At 31.7% G+C, this 21,865-nt stretch overlaps 1 protein-coding gene across 2 annotated transcripts in view; it reads left to right on the top strand.

Moving 5' to 3' along the window:
• Positions 1-21,865, top strand: part of LOC148285121 (uncharacterized) — a 176,126-nt gene that overhangs the window by 132,918 nt on the left and 21,343 nt on the right. For both annotated transcript variants that reach the window (XM_088230004.1, XM_088230013.1), the window contains one exon: positions 15,046-15,087. In XM_088230004.1, the coding sequence (XP_088086130.1) occupies positions 15,046-15,087 (42 nt within the window). The remainder of the gene's footprint in view (positions 1-15,045; positions 15,088-21,865) is intronic.

The raw sequence follows: 21,865 nt of genomic DNA, 5'->3' as shown, positions 1-21,865 counted from the left end.
AAACGTCGCTTCTTTGCTTTTTGACCCTTAAATAGATACAGAAATATAAATAGGTAAATTGATTGAAATAAGGTATAAAACCCAATGAAACAAAGAGAACTCGGTTACCACAGTACAGATATTAACTAATCTAAATCAAATAATGACTTCAATTCATTTTCTATACCCGCGTCTAGTAAGAGAAATTGTCTATAATCCCTCACTTTGCCGATTTCCATTCTTCTCGTATAATTCTTCCATTCGGCAAACACTCGCGCTTCCATTAGTGGAATAGTCTTATAAATGGATATAAAATCCAATTATTCTCATCTCGCAGAGACTCGAGGGATATTTTGGGATTCGGGGGAAATCCAGACGTCTATGATTCAGAAATAATTGGACCCCCTCCCTCCGACTTGAAGTTTATTAGTGGGGTAAGCGAAGTTAGATACCGCCGCCAAACAAATCCTGGGAGGTAAAATTTTCATTGAAATACTTACCTACTGAATTGCAGTCAGACTACCTCATCTTATTGCAAGCGTCAGATCACTGTGTTTCGAATTCCTTGTAAATAAACCCCAACTGCTGACAATGCGGCTAAGAGTAGATTAAAGAAGAAAGTTATTTAGACTATAAATACTGGTCAAATATTTAACGGGTTTTCATCTCGAAACTACGTGATGAATGAAGACATTAAAATAAACTATAGTTTACAAGTAACTGTTAAAGACTATTCGCTGCGTTGTTGTATAGAATGATAGAATAGGACAACGAAACCATGCAAGAGGTGAAGGAAGATGTTCACGTATTTTCCTCTCGTACAAAGTATCAATATCCCGGTTCTGTGCAGATAAGGACCATAAAATATGATCTCTCTAAGAAAACAAGCTACGCGTGTATTTATTGCTCCATTGTGGGATCCCATATGCCGATATATTGAGAGATATTTTACCAAGTAATGAAATCGGCAACCGTAAACTGTTTGTTTCGGACAATGTAGCTATTCATTTTATTCTCGAATCATAACTAACCGATATTTCTCGGATAACAGTAGTTCCCAGGTAGTTTAATCATTGAACTGTCTTTCAGAGAATCGAGGGTTTCGACACACTCGTGAAATAAATCGATTACACCTGCGTCAATTGAATCATTTTAGCATTCACATCATGTAGAATTAGTGAGTTGGATTAATAATAATATGCAAGTCATTGATGTTGAAGTATGTGATTATATTTACTTGCACCTTGAACTTCATCAAGATTATCCTATGCAATGTCATCTTAGCGTCACGTCAAGTTTGACTCCCGAAACAATTAGCATAAGATGTATGCCAAGTGACCGCGGACAAGACACGTGGGCAATCAACATTCCTCATACAAGATTTTTAACAGTTAACACTAGACAGGTAGAATGACCACTGGTGTCCTTCGAGGCTATTTGTTGTGGTTGTATAAATATGTGATACGCCTGTGAGATATAACGGAGCTCGTAAAAATGCTTAGACTGCGGTTTTGATCAAATATGATAGAGCAAAATGGATCTCCGTGGGATGTAATATTGGTTCATTAGGTCAATTTATTTAATGTTCTACATAGCTTGTTCTAAAACTTAAGTGTTCTATTGCGTTTTTATGATTGGTATAAAAAACCTCCTTCTTTCCATCGTTTACACTACAGCACCGCGAGTATTATTAGTAATGAGACTTGGAGTATTATGTATTGTGTGTGTACATTGTGTATCCTAGAAGTTTATGTAATGTATACTTTGAGATCATATTTTATTTTTTCACGATGATGTAGACGCAACGTGTCTGCTAATCAATATATTCTCACGGGAATTCAGCAATACCACGAAGAATCCAGTTTCCCAGCCTGGATCATAAATATTCTCCTTATCAGGATCGAAGTATGTTCAGCTAGAGACAAGTTATCCTAACGGAGTTTGATACTATCTCAGAATTAAATAACGTGTCTGCACTTATCTATCTTCACATGTCGAATTTTTAACTCCAGAGCTGTTGTAAGTTTGCGATTCTGTAACGACGGATATAAAGAAAAACGTCGAAGCTTTTGCAATATGTTTCTTGCAGTGATGGGCGATTTGTTCTTCAGATAAAGCGACGCGTTATGGCTGGGATCAAGGAGCATGGGTTGTTCATGTGGATTTCTTTGTCGTTAAACTGAATCATGTCATAAATATTCCTTACTGCCCATAAAAAAGATCCCTCGAGAGTACCGACGTTAAATACAAATCTATTACGTTGCACTGCAACGGATTCATCTGCGTAAGCTAACTATGCTTCTTGGAAATTTAAATATGATACTTATAATTTGTACAGAACAAGAATATAATGACTAGAAGTGCATGCGAGTACATCCTGTTGAGGTGATCATTATGACCTTACTCTTGCGCAAGATTTTTTCCTGAACTGGTTTAACCAGGTGATCTTGTTCGCATACATTGTGCAAAATTTTTCGCTCTGCACCAAAGGTACGTTTCTTCAAACCGGGAGGAATTAATGACGTGCTCATTTTTATTAACAGCTTCTGGTCAATGGATCTTGTTTGAGCCAATATTAGCTCTTGCAATCCGTTATCTATCTACAAACTGGTATATTAAGCCATGGGGGAGTTATCTGAAAGCCAAGATTCAAGCTTTACATAATATTCGAGAAACGGTCTTCCGTTGCAGACTCCGAGAATGTTACGCAGTAATCTTGCAATCATACTTTAGTTCAGAATTAACATATGAGAATACGTTTCTTGCTCTGCACATTGTCTTACTAATGATTCTTTTTACATCGTTTTCTGCATTCTTCACATTCAAAAATACGATTAAATGGCCTCCAAAATATGCTAAAATAAGACAAAAACGAGGGTGGTAATATTTTTTTTTACTCGTATTATAAATCAGAGTCAAATTTTTAACAAAATGATGGCTCGTTGATTCGACGAGATTCTCATAAACTTAACAATAATCATCATTTTTCATATATATCATTTATCCATGCTTCGTTTAACTAATAATAATTTCTGCTCATATCACGTATATGCAAAAACATTTACCTTGAACTGAGGTACATCTCGAAATCTATTCACGTTGTAATGATTGGACTCGGGAAAATAAATACAAAGCTGTGGAGCAAAAGCAGATTTAATCGATTTAACTTCAAAGTGCGGCAATATTTAATCCCCGTCTACAGTTTTAGTAATTCACCGTTGATTAGATTCACCTAAGCAGATAATAATTTAATCACTATGTCTAATCAAACAGTCGTTGAGAAAAAGTAAGGACCGGTTTGCTAATTTGACAAGTGTTTTCTAGCGATAATTATAGCCCGCGCGGCAGAAGGATATACATATTATATACTCGTATTTCCTCCAGACATGGTGCAAATTACGTCACCAAAGGCTATTGGAGCAGTGACCGAAGAAACTGGTTTCAGTTTCTAATAGAATCGACCGTGAATTTGCCCAAATTAAATAAACGTATTGTCGCACGGATCAGCGTATTCAGTTTAACGGTAAAAATAATATTTCGCGTATATGTACAACTGTGTAGGAATTAACAATATTTTGATGATAGCATCTGCATGGGAAAATTTTCTGGCTGGATTACGTTTTGATGACCAAGATTTATAGGACATCTTAAGCACACCGATGACTGAATTTTTTTATAATACTTTCTAGATGAAGAAGGAAATAGCTGTAATTTTTAACAAAGGTGATGTCAAAATTAACGGGTCTCTCATAAGTAAGCTAATATTTTTAAACGTAAGCTTCGCAAAGCAAAGAAAGTTTACGAATTAATAATCTATTCAACAAATGTAAAAATTTAATAGCTATTCGGTATATAAAAGATATCAAATTATAATAATAAAATCTCAGCCATTATAGTATTATCTATCTCTACAGTATAAAATGCAAATTTGTGTCTCTGTGCTTAGATTATTCAGACGGAACCCAGTTCAATATGTAACAATCCGATTATATTGATACTTGAGGTGTGATTATTGAGTCGTCAAATTTAATGACTCGCCGATTTAAAGTCTCAATTATCACGCGACAAGAACACAGGTATAATCAGCAATTGTTAATACGACGTTACGCCTCTACATTTGGGTGTTGCGAATGACTCATCATGTTTACAATCATCAGATATGAACTAAATTCATTATTACAAGTTGATATATAATTCTGTAACTGAAAATTTCACGAATTCATTTTCTAATAGTAGTATTATACTTGCATACATAAGTTATTGTATTTTTTCGATATGAATATAAAAAATACGTTGCGAAAAAATACGGCAAGTTCAATAATTCAACCAAAAATATTTTCTTCAATCAAATATAACAGATAATCACGCCTCTTTTCCGAGCATTAGGCAAAAAAGGACAGAACGCCATATCTCTATTCTTCTTTCCTCTTGATTCGTGCATCTTCTTCTTCTTCACACGGGGATTTTTTTTTATAGAAAAATATATGTATTTTGCGTTCTTATGATTAACCCAAATATTTCAATTTTGGGGCCATTTTCAACGAGTTGTAAACAAATCACCATTAGAAAATGGGAACCAAGTTGTGGTAGAGCGGGGTGCGAACATTGGACCTCTGATCCGTGAGTCCGCGACACTAGCCACGGGACCACAACCCGGTTCAAGAGAATACGCTTATTGTATGTTTCCGATTGTAAACATACAATATGGGTATTTTAAGCGTCATATTTGTCGAATTCGATCATTCTCCATTTCCTTTGGAGACTCTCTGTCAGCCACGCTATTTAAACTATTTTGCTTTTTTAATTTTATTTTATTTTTATATTTTTTCAAGAAGCGATTTTAATTAAAAGGACAGAAAGAGCGCGTAATAAACGGAAAAGCTCGCTATTCCTCTGATTTTTTAAAAAACATTTTTTACTATGAAAAACAACATCAATTTACACAAAATTTAAAAAAAATCATAGCAATAATATCACCTACAACAGATCAAATCAAATCTTGATTGACATTTTTTCACCGCCCATTTGCTCTCTAAAGCGTTGAACGCAAATTCTAGTGCAAATCACGAATTTTCGCTGTCCTATCGTACTATACTAACTCCCAAATCAATTTCACCACATTCTACCGTGTCGGAACTAATCTACCGTTATGTGTAATTATCATTTGTGAGAGTTTTTTCTAAGTGTTTAACTAACAATTAGAGGTTATTGCAGCCTACACACATTCGGCAGGTCGCGATGATCAGATTTATTTGACGGCCACCTGCCACTCGCAGTTAGGTTGATCGAGCCAATTGATACGCTATCCAGCGATCTAAACTATTCAAATATCTTCTATTCTCTACATTCCCGGTTCCCATGTTCCCGATAGAGTAATTATCCATTCCTGACGCGAGCCAGTAGACTCGTAATGCGCCAAAAAATATCGGAGACGTGATGAGAAACGCATAGAGTGTAGAATGAAAGGTTGTTAATCGCACCGACATAATGACTGGGCACAGCTATTATAATATACCAAGAGAAGTGTTGAATATCACTTATAGATGCAGAATTATTTTTTTATATTTTTGTTATTTCAGTCATCAAATTATTCGCCTGAGAATTTCACTAATACAGGAAAAAAACGTATCGGATTCTATTGTTCAAAAGCAAAGTTTTGTTACCTTTTTATAAATCATGGAAACCATTTTTAATCTCAGACAAAATAACTGCAAATAGAGCGTAATCCCTCTACAAAGAAGTACAATGGTGCCTCATTGTATAATTTTAGAATTGAGTTAATTTCTAATGGATTATGAAGCGATTTATATCTAAAAATTGCATTTGAAGCACTAACATCGAAGTTATTCAATATATAATAAAAATAAAAACATTGTTTTTAAGCACTTAATATTTATTTAATTACCAAAAGGTTTTGAAGCTACAAAAGTTTATTTAACAAGGTATAATTTAGTAATGAGCATTATACTAATTTATAATTATAACTGGGCATACTAAATAATAAATCTAATACATAATGAAGGTAAAAAGTCAAGTCAGTAGTAGTATTTTATGTTTTTAAGGGTATGGACAAAGGAGTTAAAATCCGATCATATGCACGTTTAAAATTAGACTGGATTGGACTGTAGAAAGTATTGTTTATTTGATTACTTAAATTTTTTATCCATTTTTTAATCTCTAAGATTTCTAAGTTGCCTTATTTTTATGTTTTATTTTCAACGCATAATATTTGTTCTGAATAATATACATGGTGCTATGTAAGTTACATAAATATATTGTGAATAAAATAAATAAATGGATAAAACGTGTAGAACCTTTAACCCAGTATCTATATTTAAAATATGATTATTTATATCAGCCGAATAATTCAAATAAGAGTCCAAATAAAATACAATGTACATATTTTTAAAAATTAACAACATAATGACCCTATACCTACGTATATTACAATTTATTTAAGACTCATAACTATGTTAAAAAATGAAAAAAACACAGCTGGAAACAACAAGAAAAACATTTGAATAAATTCTTATTTAATACGTCTGTATACTTGCAAAAAACACATTCTTCATATGAATTTTTAACCTTAATTACACTCGTTGTATCAAGCACCATAATACATTATGAATTCAATCCATGTTGTCTATCAGTGAGCAACAAAAATTTTCAACACATTTTGTGCCATCAACGCCAAAATTTCGCAATTCCAAACACTTGGTACGAAACAGTCAATTACTAGGCAAATCCTTCTCAAACCATGATCCTTGTAACATTTCCACCGAACCTATCTATAACCTATCTATGTGTCCACTTTGTATGCCTTGGTGGGCTGGAATAGTAATGTGTATAATTGACGTGTTATAACACAGAGGAATTCGTGCAATGTTCGAAATTAGTCATTGATTGGATAAACATAACATGCATTACAGTTAGTTTGATCTTTGTGTATCGAATATGTAATTCATGAATATATTACACCGCGTTCTAGGAGAAAATGGGCTAATAAATATGAATACATATGATTTTTTAATCGTAGTAATGCTTTTATAAGTTAATGCATTGCAAACAACGTAATTTTATTTTAAATGTTTTAGTAAGTCCAAATGTTTGCAAAGGCTGGATTTCCACCTAAGAGAGTTATTAAGATCTAAATGTGTTGCCACAGGGAGAGAAAACATTTTTGAGAATGGAATATTAAAGTCTTGGCATTTACATATATATATTGGGGTTTTGTGTCGTTTGTTTTGTTTTTATTACTACGTTCTTCTTTCTTTTAGAATTTAACACTACTACTTTCAGTGCGTGTTTGGCAAATTATATGTCAGATATATTGTAATTCAACTAAATGACCATATTGCAAACACGAATGGTAGCAAAAACTGTATTTACTTGTATCACAAAGCCTATTGTCGATCAAAGTAATTTTATAAGTTTAATAGGAACAGATTATTTATATTAACACGATTTTTATAAGTGTTTTGGTTTCAATTTTCAATTATCTATTTATGTTTGCATCAACGGCAATAATTGCCTTTTACGTTAAAAAAATTAATGACGAATAAAAAAAAACCCACATTAAAAATGACACAAATTACAGATTTGAACATCAATATATTGCACATGAAAAATGCAAGACACGAAAAATATGTATTATTGTAATAATTATTTATGTATAATAAAATGCCAAGAAACCGGTTGGCAATAAATAAATAATATGTGGCTAAAAACAAGTGCTTTATATTCGTTTTAATTATATAATGAATAACCACAAAGCTAACGCTTGAAATATAAATTTTAAATTTTAATGCATTCATTTTGTAAGTAATATACAATATATTTATATGTTTAAATATGTTTTTATATATATAATTCAATAACGGAGTGTATTTATTTGAAGTATTAGTGTCTGTATTTTATTTTTTTTAAATTGAAAAATAACGAAATAAGAAGACATGTCATAAAATCGTTTCGGCCATATCGCCCACGCAAGCATAAATAATTATATTCATAAAAACCGGACATTTGTGAAAAAAAAACAGGATACGTTTTATTTATTATAGAAATTTTCACACGATTTGAAATTCACGAACATAAATATGTTTTTTAAAACACATCATTACTGATTCTTAAATCTTTAAAAAAAATGGTGACCGATGCGTCATTCTACTATGTCAAAATAATAATAAAATATTGGTTTTACTTCTAGTTTATTGCCTTTTCTTGGAAATATTTTTTGAAATATAAAAACCAATTTGGTAATAACAATTGTTTTTAATAATAAAAATACTTTATAGTTTTATTCCACTTTTATTTATATTTTTTTTTTGTTTCGTCGTAACCGACATCGTCAGACTAGTCGGTGATGTTGGTCACGACGAAACCCGGTCACTGGTAAAAAAAAATATTTAAAAAAATATATAAAAATAAAATTGGAATAAAACTATAAAGTATTTTTATTATTATAATTAAAATGCAGTTCCACCAAGAAATGTCAGTAGAAAAACTCAATACATTAATAACAATTGTATTATTTCAGCAATGCTTCCTAATGTCTTTATAATATGTAGCAAGTGATTTACGAAAAAAAAAAACAATATTTTCAAATCATTTTTTTTTAATAATAAAATAAACAAATGCTTCAAATATAAACTTTTCAACTATATATATATATATATATATATAAAGTAAGAAAATAATACGATTTAGCCTACCAAAATCATACTATTAAAACTAATCAAAATTAATAGAGCACGCATTCGATAAAAAAAACATTTTGAATGTTAAATTTCAGTAAATAAACAAAAGATAAAGTTTTATATAACTAAAATTTAATTACTATAGGACCGGTAGAGATACGCCTCTAAAAAAAAATATCAAATTTTTGTGCATTGATTCTCATATAAAGACCCGAAAGAAGGTGCCAATTCTGGGCCCCGATTACAATGGGAAGTTAACAGAGTTATCTTCGACTGTCTATAAAGAAAAAAACGATATTTGTGTACGAAAATGAGTGTATTTACACAAACATTTAAAGTATCTTCATCGGTCACCTATAATTGAACACGTTCAAAAGAAAAAAATGTATTCATATTCTTCTTTTCATACAGAAAACGTAATTTTACTTTGTAGATAAAATTGAGGATAAATGATAACTTCCCATTTTAATCGAAGCCCTGGTATTGAAGTCAACTTTTTTAAATGATTCAAAGAAAATAAAATCATTTAAAGAAAATTAATTAAAAATATATCATAATTTTGGTTCCGCTTTTATATATAGGTCGTTAGTAAACATACTTATATAAATACATATTGTTATCCAAAAAAGTGTGTAGTGTAGTGGTTGTCATATTCGCTTATCATATTTGGCTTTGATTTCTTGCAGGATCGACGTAAAATATTTGTTTTAAATATGATTTGACGCTGCTAAAAATGATTATTTTACCATCATGTATCATGTTACGATATATTTAAGTTCCAATGTAGTGCCGTATGCACCATTGGTTGCTGGTAAGGGTTAAGATGGCGATAAAACACAATTGTCATGAATATGAGGATTATACTGGAATAGGTGACTTTAGTGAATCTAGAGTTGGGCGACATCTTTTGATACTATCGCAAAGTTATAGTAATTCGTTAAATATTATATTTATTGTAAAAAACTATTTTCGTAAATTTTGAAGCAATTTTTTTAAGCACTTAAAAAATAATTATGTATATTCAGATTAATTTGAGCTCTTATTAAATTTTAAGGATTAAAATTTAAACTGTATGTGTAATGATTTTTTATAAAGAAATACGTTATTATGCTTCTTGACATTATATAGGTATAAATGTAATGTTTATAAGTCAATCAATAAAATGAAATTAAAAATAATTACGGTAGTTTGAATAAATTATAAACAAGAACAAATATTAATAAAATTACTTTTTTTAGTTAACGTTAGCAAAAAACGACATAATAGATACTCGTACTGGAGTTTAATCAATTCGCACCTGAGCAATCATAATGGCACAAGTCCAAAATTGTCATTTTAGAGTACTTCTGCATTTTTAAATGGTAATTTGGTACATTTCTATGTAACAGAATATGTTTTCTAATTGAACAAATTAACAGCACTGTTCTTCATAATATTTATGTAGCCTTAAAAGCATTAATGACAATCTTTTACGATATTATTTTTTCAATCAACAAGTAATAATAGTGACACAATGATCGTTATGCCATTGTTATTTCTGAAAAAAAATACAAGACGGCGCAAATGAGTGAATTTTAAGTTGTGATGTCGTTTTTGCGAATAAATGTTAATTAACAATAGCGCGGGGGTGTGCGTAACTGCTATCCTGTCAAAATGAGTTATTTTGAGTTGTGCCACTTTTACTCCCAAGATTTATAAGATCATTAGGTACCCGCATAACCTCTTTTAACTTTCTCTAATAAATATTATTTTTGCATGTCGATTTAAAAGATTCACACTTATTCTGACATTTGAACCGAAAAAAACATATTCAAACTTAATTCAATATTTTTTTCCATAAAAATGTGTCGTTTTAGTTAAAGTTTTTTCATGGAAACATTATGGGAAAAATGTGTACTTTTTTGGTAAAATAAGCCTTAACTTTAATTGAATTTAGTAGGCAACACTAAACCTCTCGAATCTGCTCAAAAATCAATAATTAAAATATTTTTTGAAAAGCCCTTCAGGTACACCCCAGCGCCAGCGTCAAGTTATTTGACGAATTTGAGATCTAAGATGTAAGGCGATTATATATTTTTAGAATAATAATGTTTGTAAAAGCAAATTATTCTACCAAATCCCAAAAGGAACACTCCCATCACTCATTAACTTTACAATAAATCAGACGGTGGTAGAATTGAAGCAATATGGATAATCAACCATCGGCAGAATGGTGAATGGCCACTTAACCCGCCAATGACATGTCATAAGCTCTGATAATGTTATTTCAATTTTTATATATCTTTGGCTCTTATATTTTTATTTTCTATGAAATATGTTTTGTAACTTGAATTATAAAAATTAAACTTTTATTTTATCGGTTGGTTGGAAGAAATTGCTATTTAGCAATAAGCCCGTCAATATACAATTAAATTTTTGTACAAAAAGTTAAGTAAATAAATATTTTTAAAAAAACTATATTCTTTTTTAAAAGATGTTCTACATATTTCTAAATCTGCATTGTTGATTTCTCTCAAGAGGGTTTGGAATAAAAATGTTATTTGAATAATAAGTGAGACGTTAGCTGAAATGTTCTCAGAACCCAATGCATTCGTTATATAATAGTTCACGATCATGAGAATCAAGAACGGTCAACCTGTATATCTTATTATATCGTCTGATTGTCTCAGGCATAATGCCCTAGAAAACCCGTGTGGCATGAACGGGGAAAAGTAAGTAGGAATTATTGGAGATTCCAATGTGAAAAACTCCTAACAATTGAGAACACCTAATCGGCTACTGGCGCATGGCGTGAGCGATAGAAGTTCATGTTTGTCACACATTTTGTTACGATTCAGAGATCGTAAACCATCACTAATATGTAGATTAAAAATGTAATCTTCATCATGCCCCCTTTTGCACCCAGTGGTGCATAGTTCACTGTATAGGCGCACCAAACGTAGCGTATTTAGATCATACGTTACATGAAGTGATTAGTCTCACGCTTCAGGTCCCAGTTCGGAGTCCCGAGTACAATTGGAAGTTAACAGAGTTATCTTCGACTGTCCATAATGAAAAACTGATATTTATGTACGAAAATGAGTATACTTGTATGAACATTTAAAATTTAACGTGTCTTCGTTGGTAACCTATAATTGAACATGTTTAGAAGAAAAAAATGTAGGCGTTTTCTGCTTTTCATACAGAAAACTTAATTTTACATTGCGGATAGAATTGAACATATATGTTAACTTCCCTTGGTAATCGGAGCTCAGTAGCTCAATCACAAATAACTATCGACGTACTTATAAGCGACGTGATAACAATTTTTCACCATGGTTATTTATAGTATTCGCGATCACAATGGAACATCCGTGAACACCTAATATTAAATGTCAAAATATTTAAGTTTCGCGACGTATAATCCTGCTGCGTAATCACATATTTGAATTTCACCGGTGTAAATATGGAAAACATTCCAAAAGTCCTATTTTTATTTATTATTTATTATGCTATTCATTGCATTTAGCCGGCGGTTAGCAAGCCAAATGTCAAGAAAAGCAGTCGCCATAGTAATTGTAATTTAATTTCCTCTTTTTTGGATTAGGTACTCCTTACTATTTTGAACATACAATATATTGAATTTTTTTTATAGTAAACGCCAATTTTTCGCCAATGAACTTTATTTATTTTCGAGGAAAACAAAAAACAAACCGACATGAGCGATGACTTAGAGATTACACTCGCGTTGACTTATGACCACGATAACTTAAGCATGTTCGTTATTGTTCATTGTGATCGCTCAAATGCTTAGCATGTTTTTAAACACGTCGATAGTTATTTGTGATTGAGCTACAGGAGCAGTTAAATATTGCAGTGAACTACATTCAAAATAAATATTTCACTTTGGATCGAATCCAGGACCTCAACAATGGTGGGCAAACACGCCAACCTCTACACAACGAGGCGGACCTATCTCCACTCGATTTTCTTATTCAGGACTTTTACCGAAGATCAGCCATCGATTCGAAAACACTCATCCAGGATTTTGGTTTTATTTTAAAATCAGAAAAGTTATCTCCATCCGCCTGTATACAGAATGGTACCTTGGTTTTCCAAAATATAATTTTGATTCCTTTGGAAGTTTTCTCAAGTGACCGGAAAATTCATCTTAACTAAAAAGCTTCTAACTACACGTTACTTGTTATTTTTCATAACACGATAAAGATATAATAACCTAGAACACAAACGTGGTACATAAAAATATAACCGCATCGACAGAAAAAACTATCATGTGATTTCTACGCCATGTGAACATTAATATCGCAAACAAAATGTTTACTGCGCCATCAATTTTGTAGTACTTTTAACGGGATGATTCCACTCATTTGTTGTTTTTCTAAAGACGCAGTGTGGTGTGATTGTCCATGTGTGTATTTTGCGTTATTACTTTTATATTTCCCACACTTAGGCCTTGTTTTTGATACAGTTACAAAAGTAAAGAACCATCGTCATAATAACATAATATAAACTATAATAAGACAACCCCTGCTATGTTTAAATTACCTGTATTATGACATTAAAGTTCAACAATGAAATACAGAATAAACATCTATCATACAATTATGCGTATTGTTCCAATTCTTAGTTTCTTCGTTTATTATATGTGTATTAAAAAAACACAGTTACTTTTTTTTTTAAAACTAAGGTGACTAACACAAAAGTTACTACACTTCAATTTTTTCTTAATATTAAAAAACAATTATTTTTTTTAGCTTTATTCGTATTTCTTTTTTTTTTAAATCCACGCTATCGTCGCATAGGTTTTTTACATTTTCACTCACTTAATAGTGCATGCGGCATTGCATTTTTACACCAACTGCAGTGAATCGTCATATTTTTTGTAACATAAAGGTGATGACAAGTCTTACGCTTAAGGTGCCCGTCCAGAAATATTTTAGTGTGAAGACACATTTTTTAATTAATATTTCAAGTCAACCGTGCCAGAAATCGAACCTAAAACCTCTTACGTGGTAGTCAAACACGCTGACCATATGATCACTGGGCGGCATAGATTTACAACACCGCTTATCCCAATAATTTAGACAGCTTCTTAGAAGGAAAAAATCCTTCGAATTGAACTATTTTACAGGTAGTTGCAGAGCTTTAAAAAAAGGTAAATTATGAAAAAAAAAAATTTAACAAAGATAAAATTATAATAAACAATTCATTTAAAATAAAACACTTTTTAATTTTTACCACATAAGAGTTTAATATATGATAACATTAATCTTCAGTGATGATGGGTAATTCAGAAAACCCAAAACTCTGATGTGGTAAAAATTACAAAGTGTTTCATTTGAAATAAATTCAAAACGTTTTTCTACAAAGTAAATTCTGAAATAACAAATAATATAATAATGAACAATGTTTTGAGTTTTTCCAAATTTTTGTCAAGAAAAACTGGATTCAACCCCCTAGGGAGCTGTTAATATTCACATATTACATGAAGAACATTTTATAGAAGGGAAAATAAAAGTCCAGGCATCCACAGGCCTTATGACATGTCATTGGCTGGTTTAAGTGGCCATTTAACACACTGTGTAACATTCACCATTCTACCTATACTTGAACATCTATATTACCTCGACTCTTCCATCTGTCGACGCTTTTGAAGTTAAAGAGCTGAAACCTTTATTGTTGCATTGTTGATGAATCCACCTGGTCCAAGAATTATTATAAAAAATGAAAAATATTTTTACGCGTTGCCAAGTATGTAGGTGAAATAATTCCAGCAATTCAATAAAGAATTCAGATCTTCAACTTCAAAAACGTCGAAAGAATTTAGATGTTCATATATAGGCAGAATCGTGAATGTTGCACAGTGTGTAAAGTGGCCACTTAAACCAGCCAATGACAGGTCATAAACCCTGTGGATGCCTCGACTTCCATATTCTTCTATGTATGTTGTAATATGTGAAAATAATACAAGTAAAATTGTTTTTTTTAGACACGCGGTGTTATAATATCAGTGACAATAAGCATAAATAAGTGTAAATATTTATTATTTAATTCAATAAAATATTTGGTTGTTTATATTATAAATAGTGAATATACATAAATTAATATAAGTGTACATGTAAAAGATGAGAAAGAAACAGCTTAAAATATTTTAAATTGGGATAGTACTCGTAAGTGTACAATAGTAATAAATTATGTTAGAATGAGTATTTATTTAAATATTGTATTGTAAATATTATATTTGATTATGTTTATCATAGAACTAAATAAAGTAGATACAAAATAAATCAATATAATACAAATTTCCATACATTTGTTTGTTTTCAATTTAATTATCCATACTAATTTTGTTTATTTTTTATTGTTTTAGCTCCTTTGAGTGACTCAACCGAATTGGAAACGTATGATGAGGGTAAGTACCTTACTCAAAATTTAATTTAATCGCTGTAGTGCAGAAAGTAGTCAGCTATAGAAATTTGAAACTGAGATAATAGCACTTTTGTGAAAAGAGTGAATAATCAAATCAACACTACAGTTGGAATATGTTTACTTTGACAAATGGTAAACAATGCGTTCATTCGTTTTTTATCATATAAAAAATAATTTAACCATGTATTTCACCAATTTTATGATTTTTGAAGTCTGGCTGACCACACCTGGGATGTGCATTTTGCAGAAAACAGCCAGCCCTAGTTAAACTCTGATGTATGTTGGGTCATTATGAATTGAACATATATATACATAAGAGTACTTCATTGTAAAGAATCACTTAATTAATTTGTTATGATAACTTTCAAAATAATTTAATTATGTGTTAAAGGAACTTTGGTGATTTTTTATAGTCTAGCTGGACTATACAACCTAAAATATGCATTTTAACATATTACAACAGATATGAAGAACTCTTTAACTTCACAAACATCAACAGATGAAAGAATATGGATGTTTAAATATGGGCAGAATGGTGAATGTTACACAGTGTGTAAAGTGGCCACTTAAACCAGCCATTGACAGGTCATAAGCCCTGTAGATGCCTAGACTTCTAAATTACCTTCTCTTAAATGTTCTTCATCTCCGTTGTAATATGTTAATATGAACAGCTCCCCGGGGAGTTGAATCCAGTCCTTGTCTACAAAAATTTGGACAAACTCAAAATATTGCTAAAATATGCATTTTGCAGAAAACAGACCGATCAAAAATTGAATGATACTTTATTCAAACTTTGAATGTATGAGGTGACATTCTGTCTTAAAACAAAATTTTTAGGGGTATTTTTAAACAAACGAATTTATAAAATAAAAATACTGATGTGTTTATCCACGTCAATTTATTTAAGAGAACTGGATTTTTTGAGGCATTACCCTTCCTATCGGCATCTCTACCGTAAGATTTTCCTATCGCTGAGGGTGTTTTCTGCAAATTTAGAAATACCGCCTTTGTGATCAACACTAATTTCAGAACAATTTAATTTATTAAAGTTTTTTTGTATGAAAACGGCTTTGGCTGTTATTAGCAGAACGTAAAATTAACCTTACGGCGCCCGATAACACCAACATATAATTTTTGGCTGCTTTCTGCATAACTAAGTTCAATTACGGTTAATAATTCAGGCAGCCTATTTGTGTTTTCATCTTATCATTTAAATTTTTATAGCTCGATTTGTTGCGTAAATAACAATTCTTGACCGATGAGAGAAGACATTACATAGCTCGTGGTTCAGTGGTAGTGTCGTGAACTCCGGATCAGGAGGTCCGAAAATCGAATCGCGCTTACTACAACTTATTCCCCATTTTCTTACACGGTTGTTTGCGACGTACAGCGAATGGCCCAAATGAAAAATTTGAGTCAATCATAAAAACACAAAGATTTATCTCTTAAAAAATATGCAGAAATTATAATTTTAATAAAAATAAAGCAAAAGTTATCAAATGTAACAACTATAAAATTACTTTAATGACTTTTTAAAATTATTGCTTGTTTGTTTTTATTTGATAATATCACATGCAACTACAAATACCCCAAGCAACTACATATACCGCACGCAACTACACTGGCTCAGTATCAGACATAAAAGAAACATTCACATTTATTCATTTCTTCGCAATATTTTGAATAATCCTACTTCGCCTATTTATCTAAGAGAATTCTTCCATCCTCTATCACAACATGGTCTATCTTTTCGTTCGAGTAACGAGATAACCCTTTTAATACGCTTTTACCGCTCCAGTTTTCTCGCCTCCTCTTTCGCAGTAGTAGCTGCTCGATTGTAGAATAATCTCCCCACTAATGTTAGTGACGTCTTTTTCATTTACATTTAAAAATTCTGAGATTCTGTATAATTTTCTAGAATATGTCCATGTACTTGTAATTTTCTCAAGCTGAATGGTTTGGGTGGGTAAGAAGAAATTGCCTTAAGGCAATATGCCCGCCATTGAAGTAAAATAAATAAATAAAAACGTGGGTTTAAATTTTTCTGAGGCATACGTAGCACGTGTCCAAGCCAGGTCCACCGCCGCATCCTCAAGATGCTCGTTATGGGAGGCTGCTGCGTCCGTTCTCAGACTTCTATGTTGGATACAAAATAAAACCACCTTATGCCTAAATTCTCAAGTACTTACTCTCAAAACTCGTAAATATTTTAATTACACCCTTTATTTTACTAGTAGGGGTGGAGAAAATTGCCATTTGTCAAAGAGCCCGTCAACGTAAAATTTTTTTTTTTTTTTAAGTTTAATAAAATAAACACAGTTCTCAATATTTGTTGAAAAATATATGGATAAGATGTACAATTTAGTATTGTATCTACATATTTGGCGAAAAAATCTTGTCTATCAATTCGCTGTCTAATTTACATCATTTAATATTTTAAACAGATATGTTCTCACGTATTTTACCATGAGATAATCACCGAGATTACAATAATTACCTGATTTATCGATAAGCATACCTTTATATTATTTAATCGCGGTGTTTATTAAACACAACATATCAAACAAATTGAGGATATTAAACTGAACAAAAACCAAATTTAAACAATCGTATTCATCAGAAGGTTTTTTTTAATTTTTATAAGCTGACCATTGCTTACCTTTTTTAACTCGTTATGTCCCAACTTTTTTTATCGGGTGTTAATATGCGTTGTGTCCATTTTTTCCACGTTTAAAAACGAACACTAAAAATAACACAAGATTTTCTGCTTTACGATAAATTGTATTTGCAATTATGTAACACATATTATTTTATTTTATTACAAGTCTTCAGAATGGAACGTTATGCAGATGAGCATTTTCGACACCACGTTCAGTACGCTTTCAATCGAGGAAATAAAGCTGCCGAATCATCATCATCATTCCATGTCCGTTCCCTAGTTAGAGCACATGGTGTCAACGAAGATCCTCCAGGCATTTCTGTCGGCTGCCAGCTTCTGTGCATCCTCCTAAGTCATGTTCGCACCCCGTAGTTCTGTGAACTACCGACGAACAGTCAGCAGTGGACGTCCAGGACGTCGAGAACCTGATGCCTTGTGAAGTAAGCCAGCGTGATCAAGACTCAGCTTGATGACAGTTGTCACCGGAGTTTGTTGCTTCATATTTCTTCATTCCTTGTCTTCTGAGACACCTGTTCTCAAATCTCAGTATTTTGATGTTTTTGGCCCTCGTGAGGTGCCACGATTCGCATCTATAGAGGAGAATAGGTGTTACGCAGGCGTTATATAGGTGGCATTTGGTTTTCACTGAGAAAATATCCGATCTTCAGACAGCCTTCATACTATTAAATGTCGCGCCTACTATTCCTAGCCGCACTCCCAGTTCTATTTGAAATATGCTCGCAAAATTTCCGCAGTGTATGGTGAAAATGCCATGAATTATTAACTAATTAGTTGTAAAAAAAAAAAAATTGCAAGAAGAAAAGTCATTAAAATGTCTTCTAACCTCAAAATAATATTCAAATATGGGATACAGTTATCTTAAAAACCGTTAGATAAGTATATTTGTATGAATACATGACATGAGTAAAAATCTATTTTTTATGAAATTTGCCATTTTTTTCACTATAAGTAGTTCATAGTAATAAAATTTTATAAGAATATAAAGTATTTATTTTTTGTGAACGGGCGAATGAAGAATACAGTTGGATGTGTGAAATAGAACCAGAATCCTGGACGAATGTTTTCGGCTCTATGGCTGCTCTCAGGTAAAATTCCTGAATAAGCAAATCCGAGTGGAGATGAGTCCGATTCGTTGTCAATTAATTCATTTATTCTATCGGGTAAACAAACAGTATGTACAGAAATATTGACAATTTCTTTGTATATTAGTGTAGGAAACTCATGCACACACCAAAAAAATTGTTTACACTTAAGACAATAATTTAAATTATGTTAAATATAACAAATATAAATTATAATAAATAAAAAATGGCTGATGCAGCAAACTTCCGTCATCATCACCAAAGTACTTTCGAAACGACCCAAATTTTTACCGGACACGGAGCTATGAGAAGTTATCTATATAGGTTTAAATTAAGGAATGATGACTATTGTCCATGCGATGATATTTCTTCACAGAGTATAGAACATCTGTTATTTCAGTGCCCATTTTTCAGTTTGCAACGCCATAATCTTGAAGCAGAATGCAGGAAAGATGGAATATCCTTAACAGATATCCACACTGTAGTAAAAAGTAGTTATCATGCGCCATTGTTCTTGAACTTTGCAACAATGGTGATTGGACTCATAAAGGTAATAAACCAAAATCAGTGATCGAACATCCCATTTCCAAGACAAACAAAAACTTTTTTTTCCGAGTACCTTAGCCTTGTACATGACACGTAAGGCTACTAAATACAGGGGTCCAAATATATATAAAAAAATAAAAAATAAATAAATAAAAAATATTTATATATTAATAAAATTAATTAAATATCTGCTTCTCTCAATATTTCTATGAATTTTCACTTAAATTTATAAATATTGTCATGAAAAAAAATAGCCTCGGCGAATCTATTGTTATGTTGGTCGCATATTCTAGGTATTGTAGATTGTTTCAAATAGTTTTTTGACGCGTTGTTTGTATAAAACAGAAGATTTTGTCTTGTCTTGAATGAAGTCTTTCGAGTAGATTAGGGGAATCAATTTTATTATGTATTAATTTGCATAAAAACAACTGGTCCAACATTATTCTTCGATTTGTTGTAAAGTGGTTGACGCGTTTTCCTACCATTCTTCAATTCAATTCAATTCATTTATTTATTCTTAAGGTTCTATTCTTGGTAGGGTGTTTTTCTTACAACAATCCTCTCATTTTTTGTGCACTGTGATATTCTGTAGTCCTCCGACTGGCAAGTACACAGCAAAACTGATCATCTTGTCTTTCACAACGAACCACACAGGGCTTGGTGTATGTAGAATCAGGTATGGATAAATTTTAGAAATAAGATTTTGGTTGGAGAATTACCCTTTAACATACTGCGAGAAAAAACTCTCTTGGGTCACTGTGTGGTAAACTGATCAGGTTAACTTTAGGTAACCTGAGGTAAGGAAATTATCGCCTAATAATCACCGTCTCTTTTCATCTTCATCGAGTTATTTGTGTCTTGCTTAGTGATCTAATTAGATTACAACTTTCTCTCAAATTAATGTCTTATATATTTGTTTCGGGGTACAAGATATGTAGTCTTTTTCGGAGATCCTGATAGACAAAATATTAAATTAAAAATTACTTAGTATACCTAAATATGTGATATGTTTTTTTTCTGATATGTTGAAGATTACAAATAATTTCGAGGTTATATTTATTATAGTTGCAGAGATATTAATTTATTAAGTGCAATTTGCAACGCCTGTTACGTCACAGGAACGGGCGGGTTAAGGATTTGCGTTATTTTGTGTTGACGTCCCAGAATACTGTCTACTTCCAATACACTCATGAATACGTACACATTTGAATATTGCTTGTGTATTATTCGATGATATAATTATTGACTAAGACCTTGCCGCGTTTTTTGTCAGTCTTGATGAGTCGCTGCGACCTTCCTGCGTCACGACTTCGGCCATTACGTCACCGAGTGAAGACGATTCGCTCACCATATTATTGTTGTTAGTAGAACTATTTGTATTATTTATTATTATTTACGTCTACGAGGAGCTTGTTTACGTCGCTTCCGTAATGTAATTAAAGCGCCACGACGAATGACCAATAAAAAAACAATTCATTAGTAATGAACTATCATACGGACCGTAAACACATTTGGCATATTGAGTAAAGCCCTTTAAAATACCAATATTGTCAGATCGACGTCCGTACGTATATTATCGAAATTTTATTTTGCAAGGTTTACAGGATAATATTTTAAGAAGCTATCAAATAATTGCCAAACGGTAACTTTTTGAATAACTTGTAAAATGCAGTTGCGTCGATATTTTTTATTTATACAAAGATACATATTCATCATCATCATCATTCCATGTCCATCCCTACTTGGAGCATATTGGCGGCCTCCGCGGTGAAGTGGTCAAGATGCTTGACTCACACACAGAAGGTTCCGGGTTCGATTCCCGGAGAGATCACACAAAATTAAATGTGATTTTTCTCAAGCCTGGGTGTTCTGTGTTGTAATTCATCACTGTAATCGGGCCTTCTGGCCTGTTGTGGTGCAAAAAAAAAAACAAATAATCCAGATACGCTGGATTTTTTATGATGATGAAGATCTCAATCGGGTTGCAGACTCACGGATCAGTGGTTCGAGGTTTAAACCCCACTCTAACCCAACTTGACTCCTATTTTCTAATTGTAACTCATTTACAACTCGTTGAAAATGGCCCTATAATTGAAATATTTTAGTACCTAATTCTATTTTAATAAGTATTATTTTATTATTATTTTCTGTGTTTTTATTTTATTTAGTATATGTAATTTAATTTTTTTCTCATTTATATTCGAAATTATGTAACTTTAAATTACTAAATAAATATGGCAGTGTAAGTCACTCTCCAAGCACAACAGATAGTTTTTTTTTGCAAAGTTAGTTATAGCATTAAAAATTATAAAAGTAGAATGTAATAGAACTAAAAACACATTTAATTTATTAAATAAATATAAATAAAAAATAATTAGAACGAAAAAATTTTTTATAATAAAAAAAAATAAGTACCTGCTTATACACTTGGGTGAATTTTTTTGAAATTACAG

The sequence above is a fragment of the Micrasema longulum genome, unplaced genomic scaffold (assembly GCF_059751315.1).
Source record: "Micrasema longulum isolate JH-2025_06_02 unplaced genomic scaffold, ASM5975131v1 h1tg000058l, whole genome shotgun sequence".
In the NCBI taxonomy this organism is placed as follows: Eukaryota; Metazoa; Arthropoda; class Insecta; order Trichoptera; family Brachycentridae; genus Micrasema; species Micrasema longulum.
This window is presented reverse-complemented; position numbering and strand designations above follow the sequence as displayed.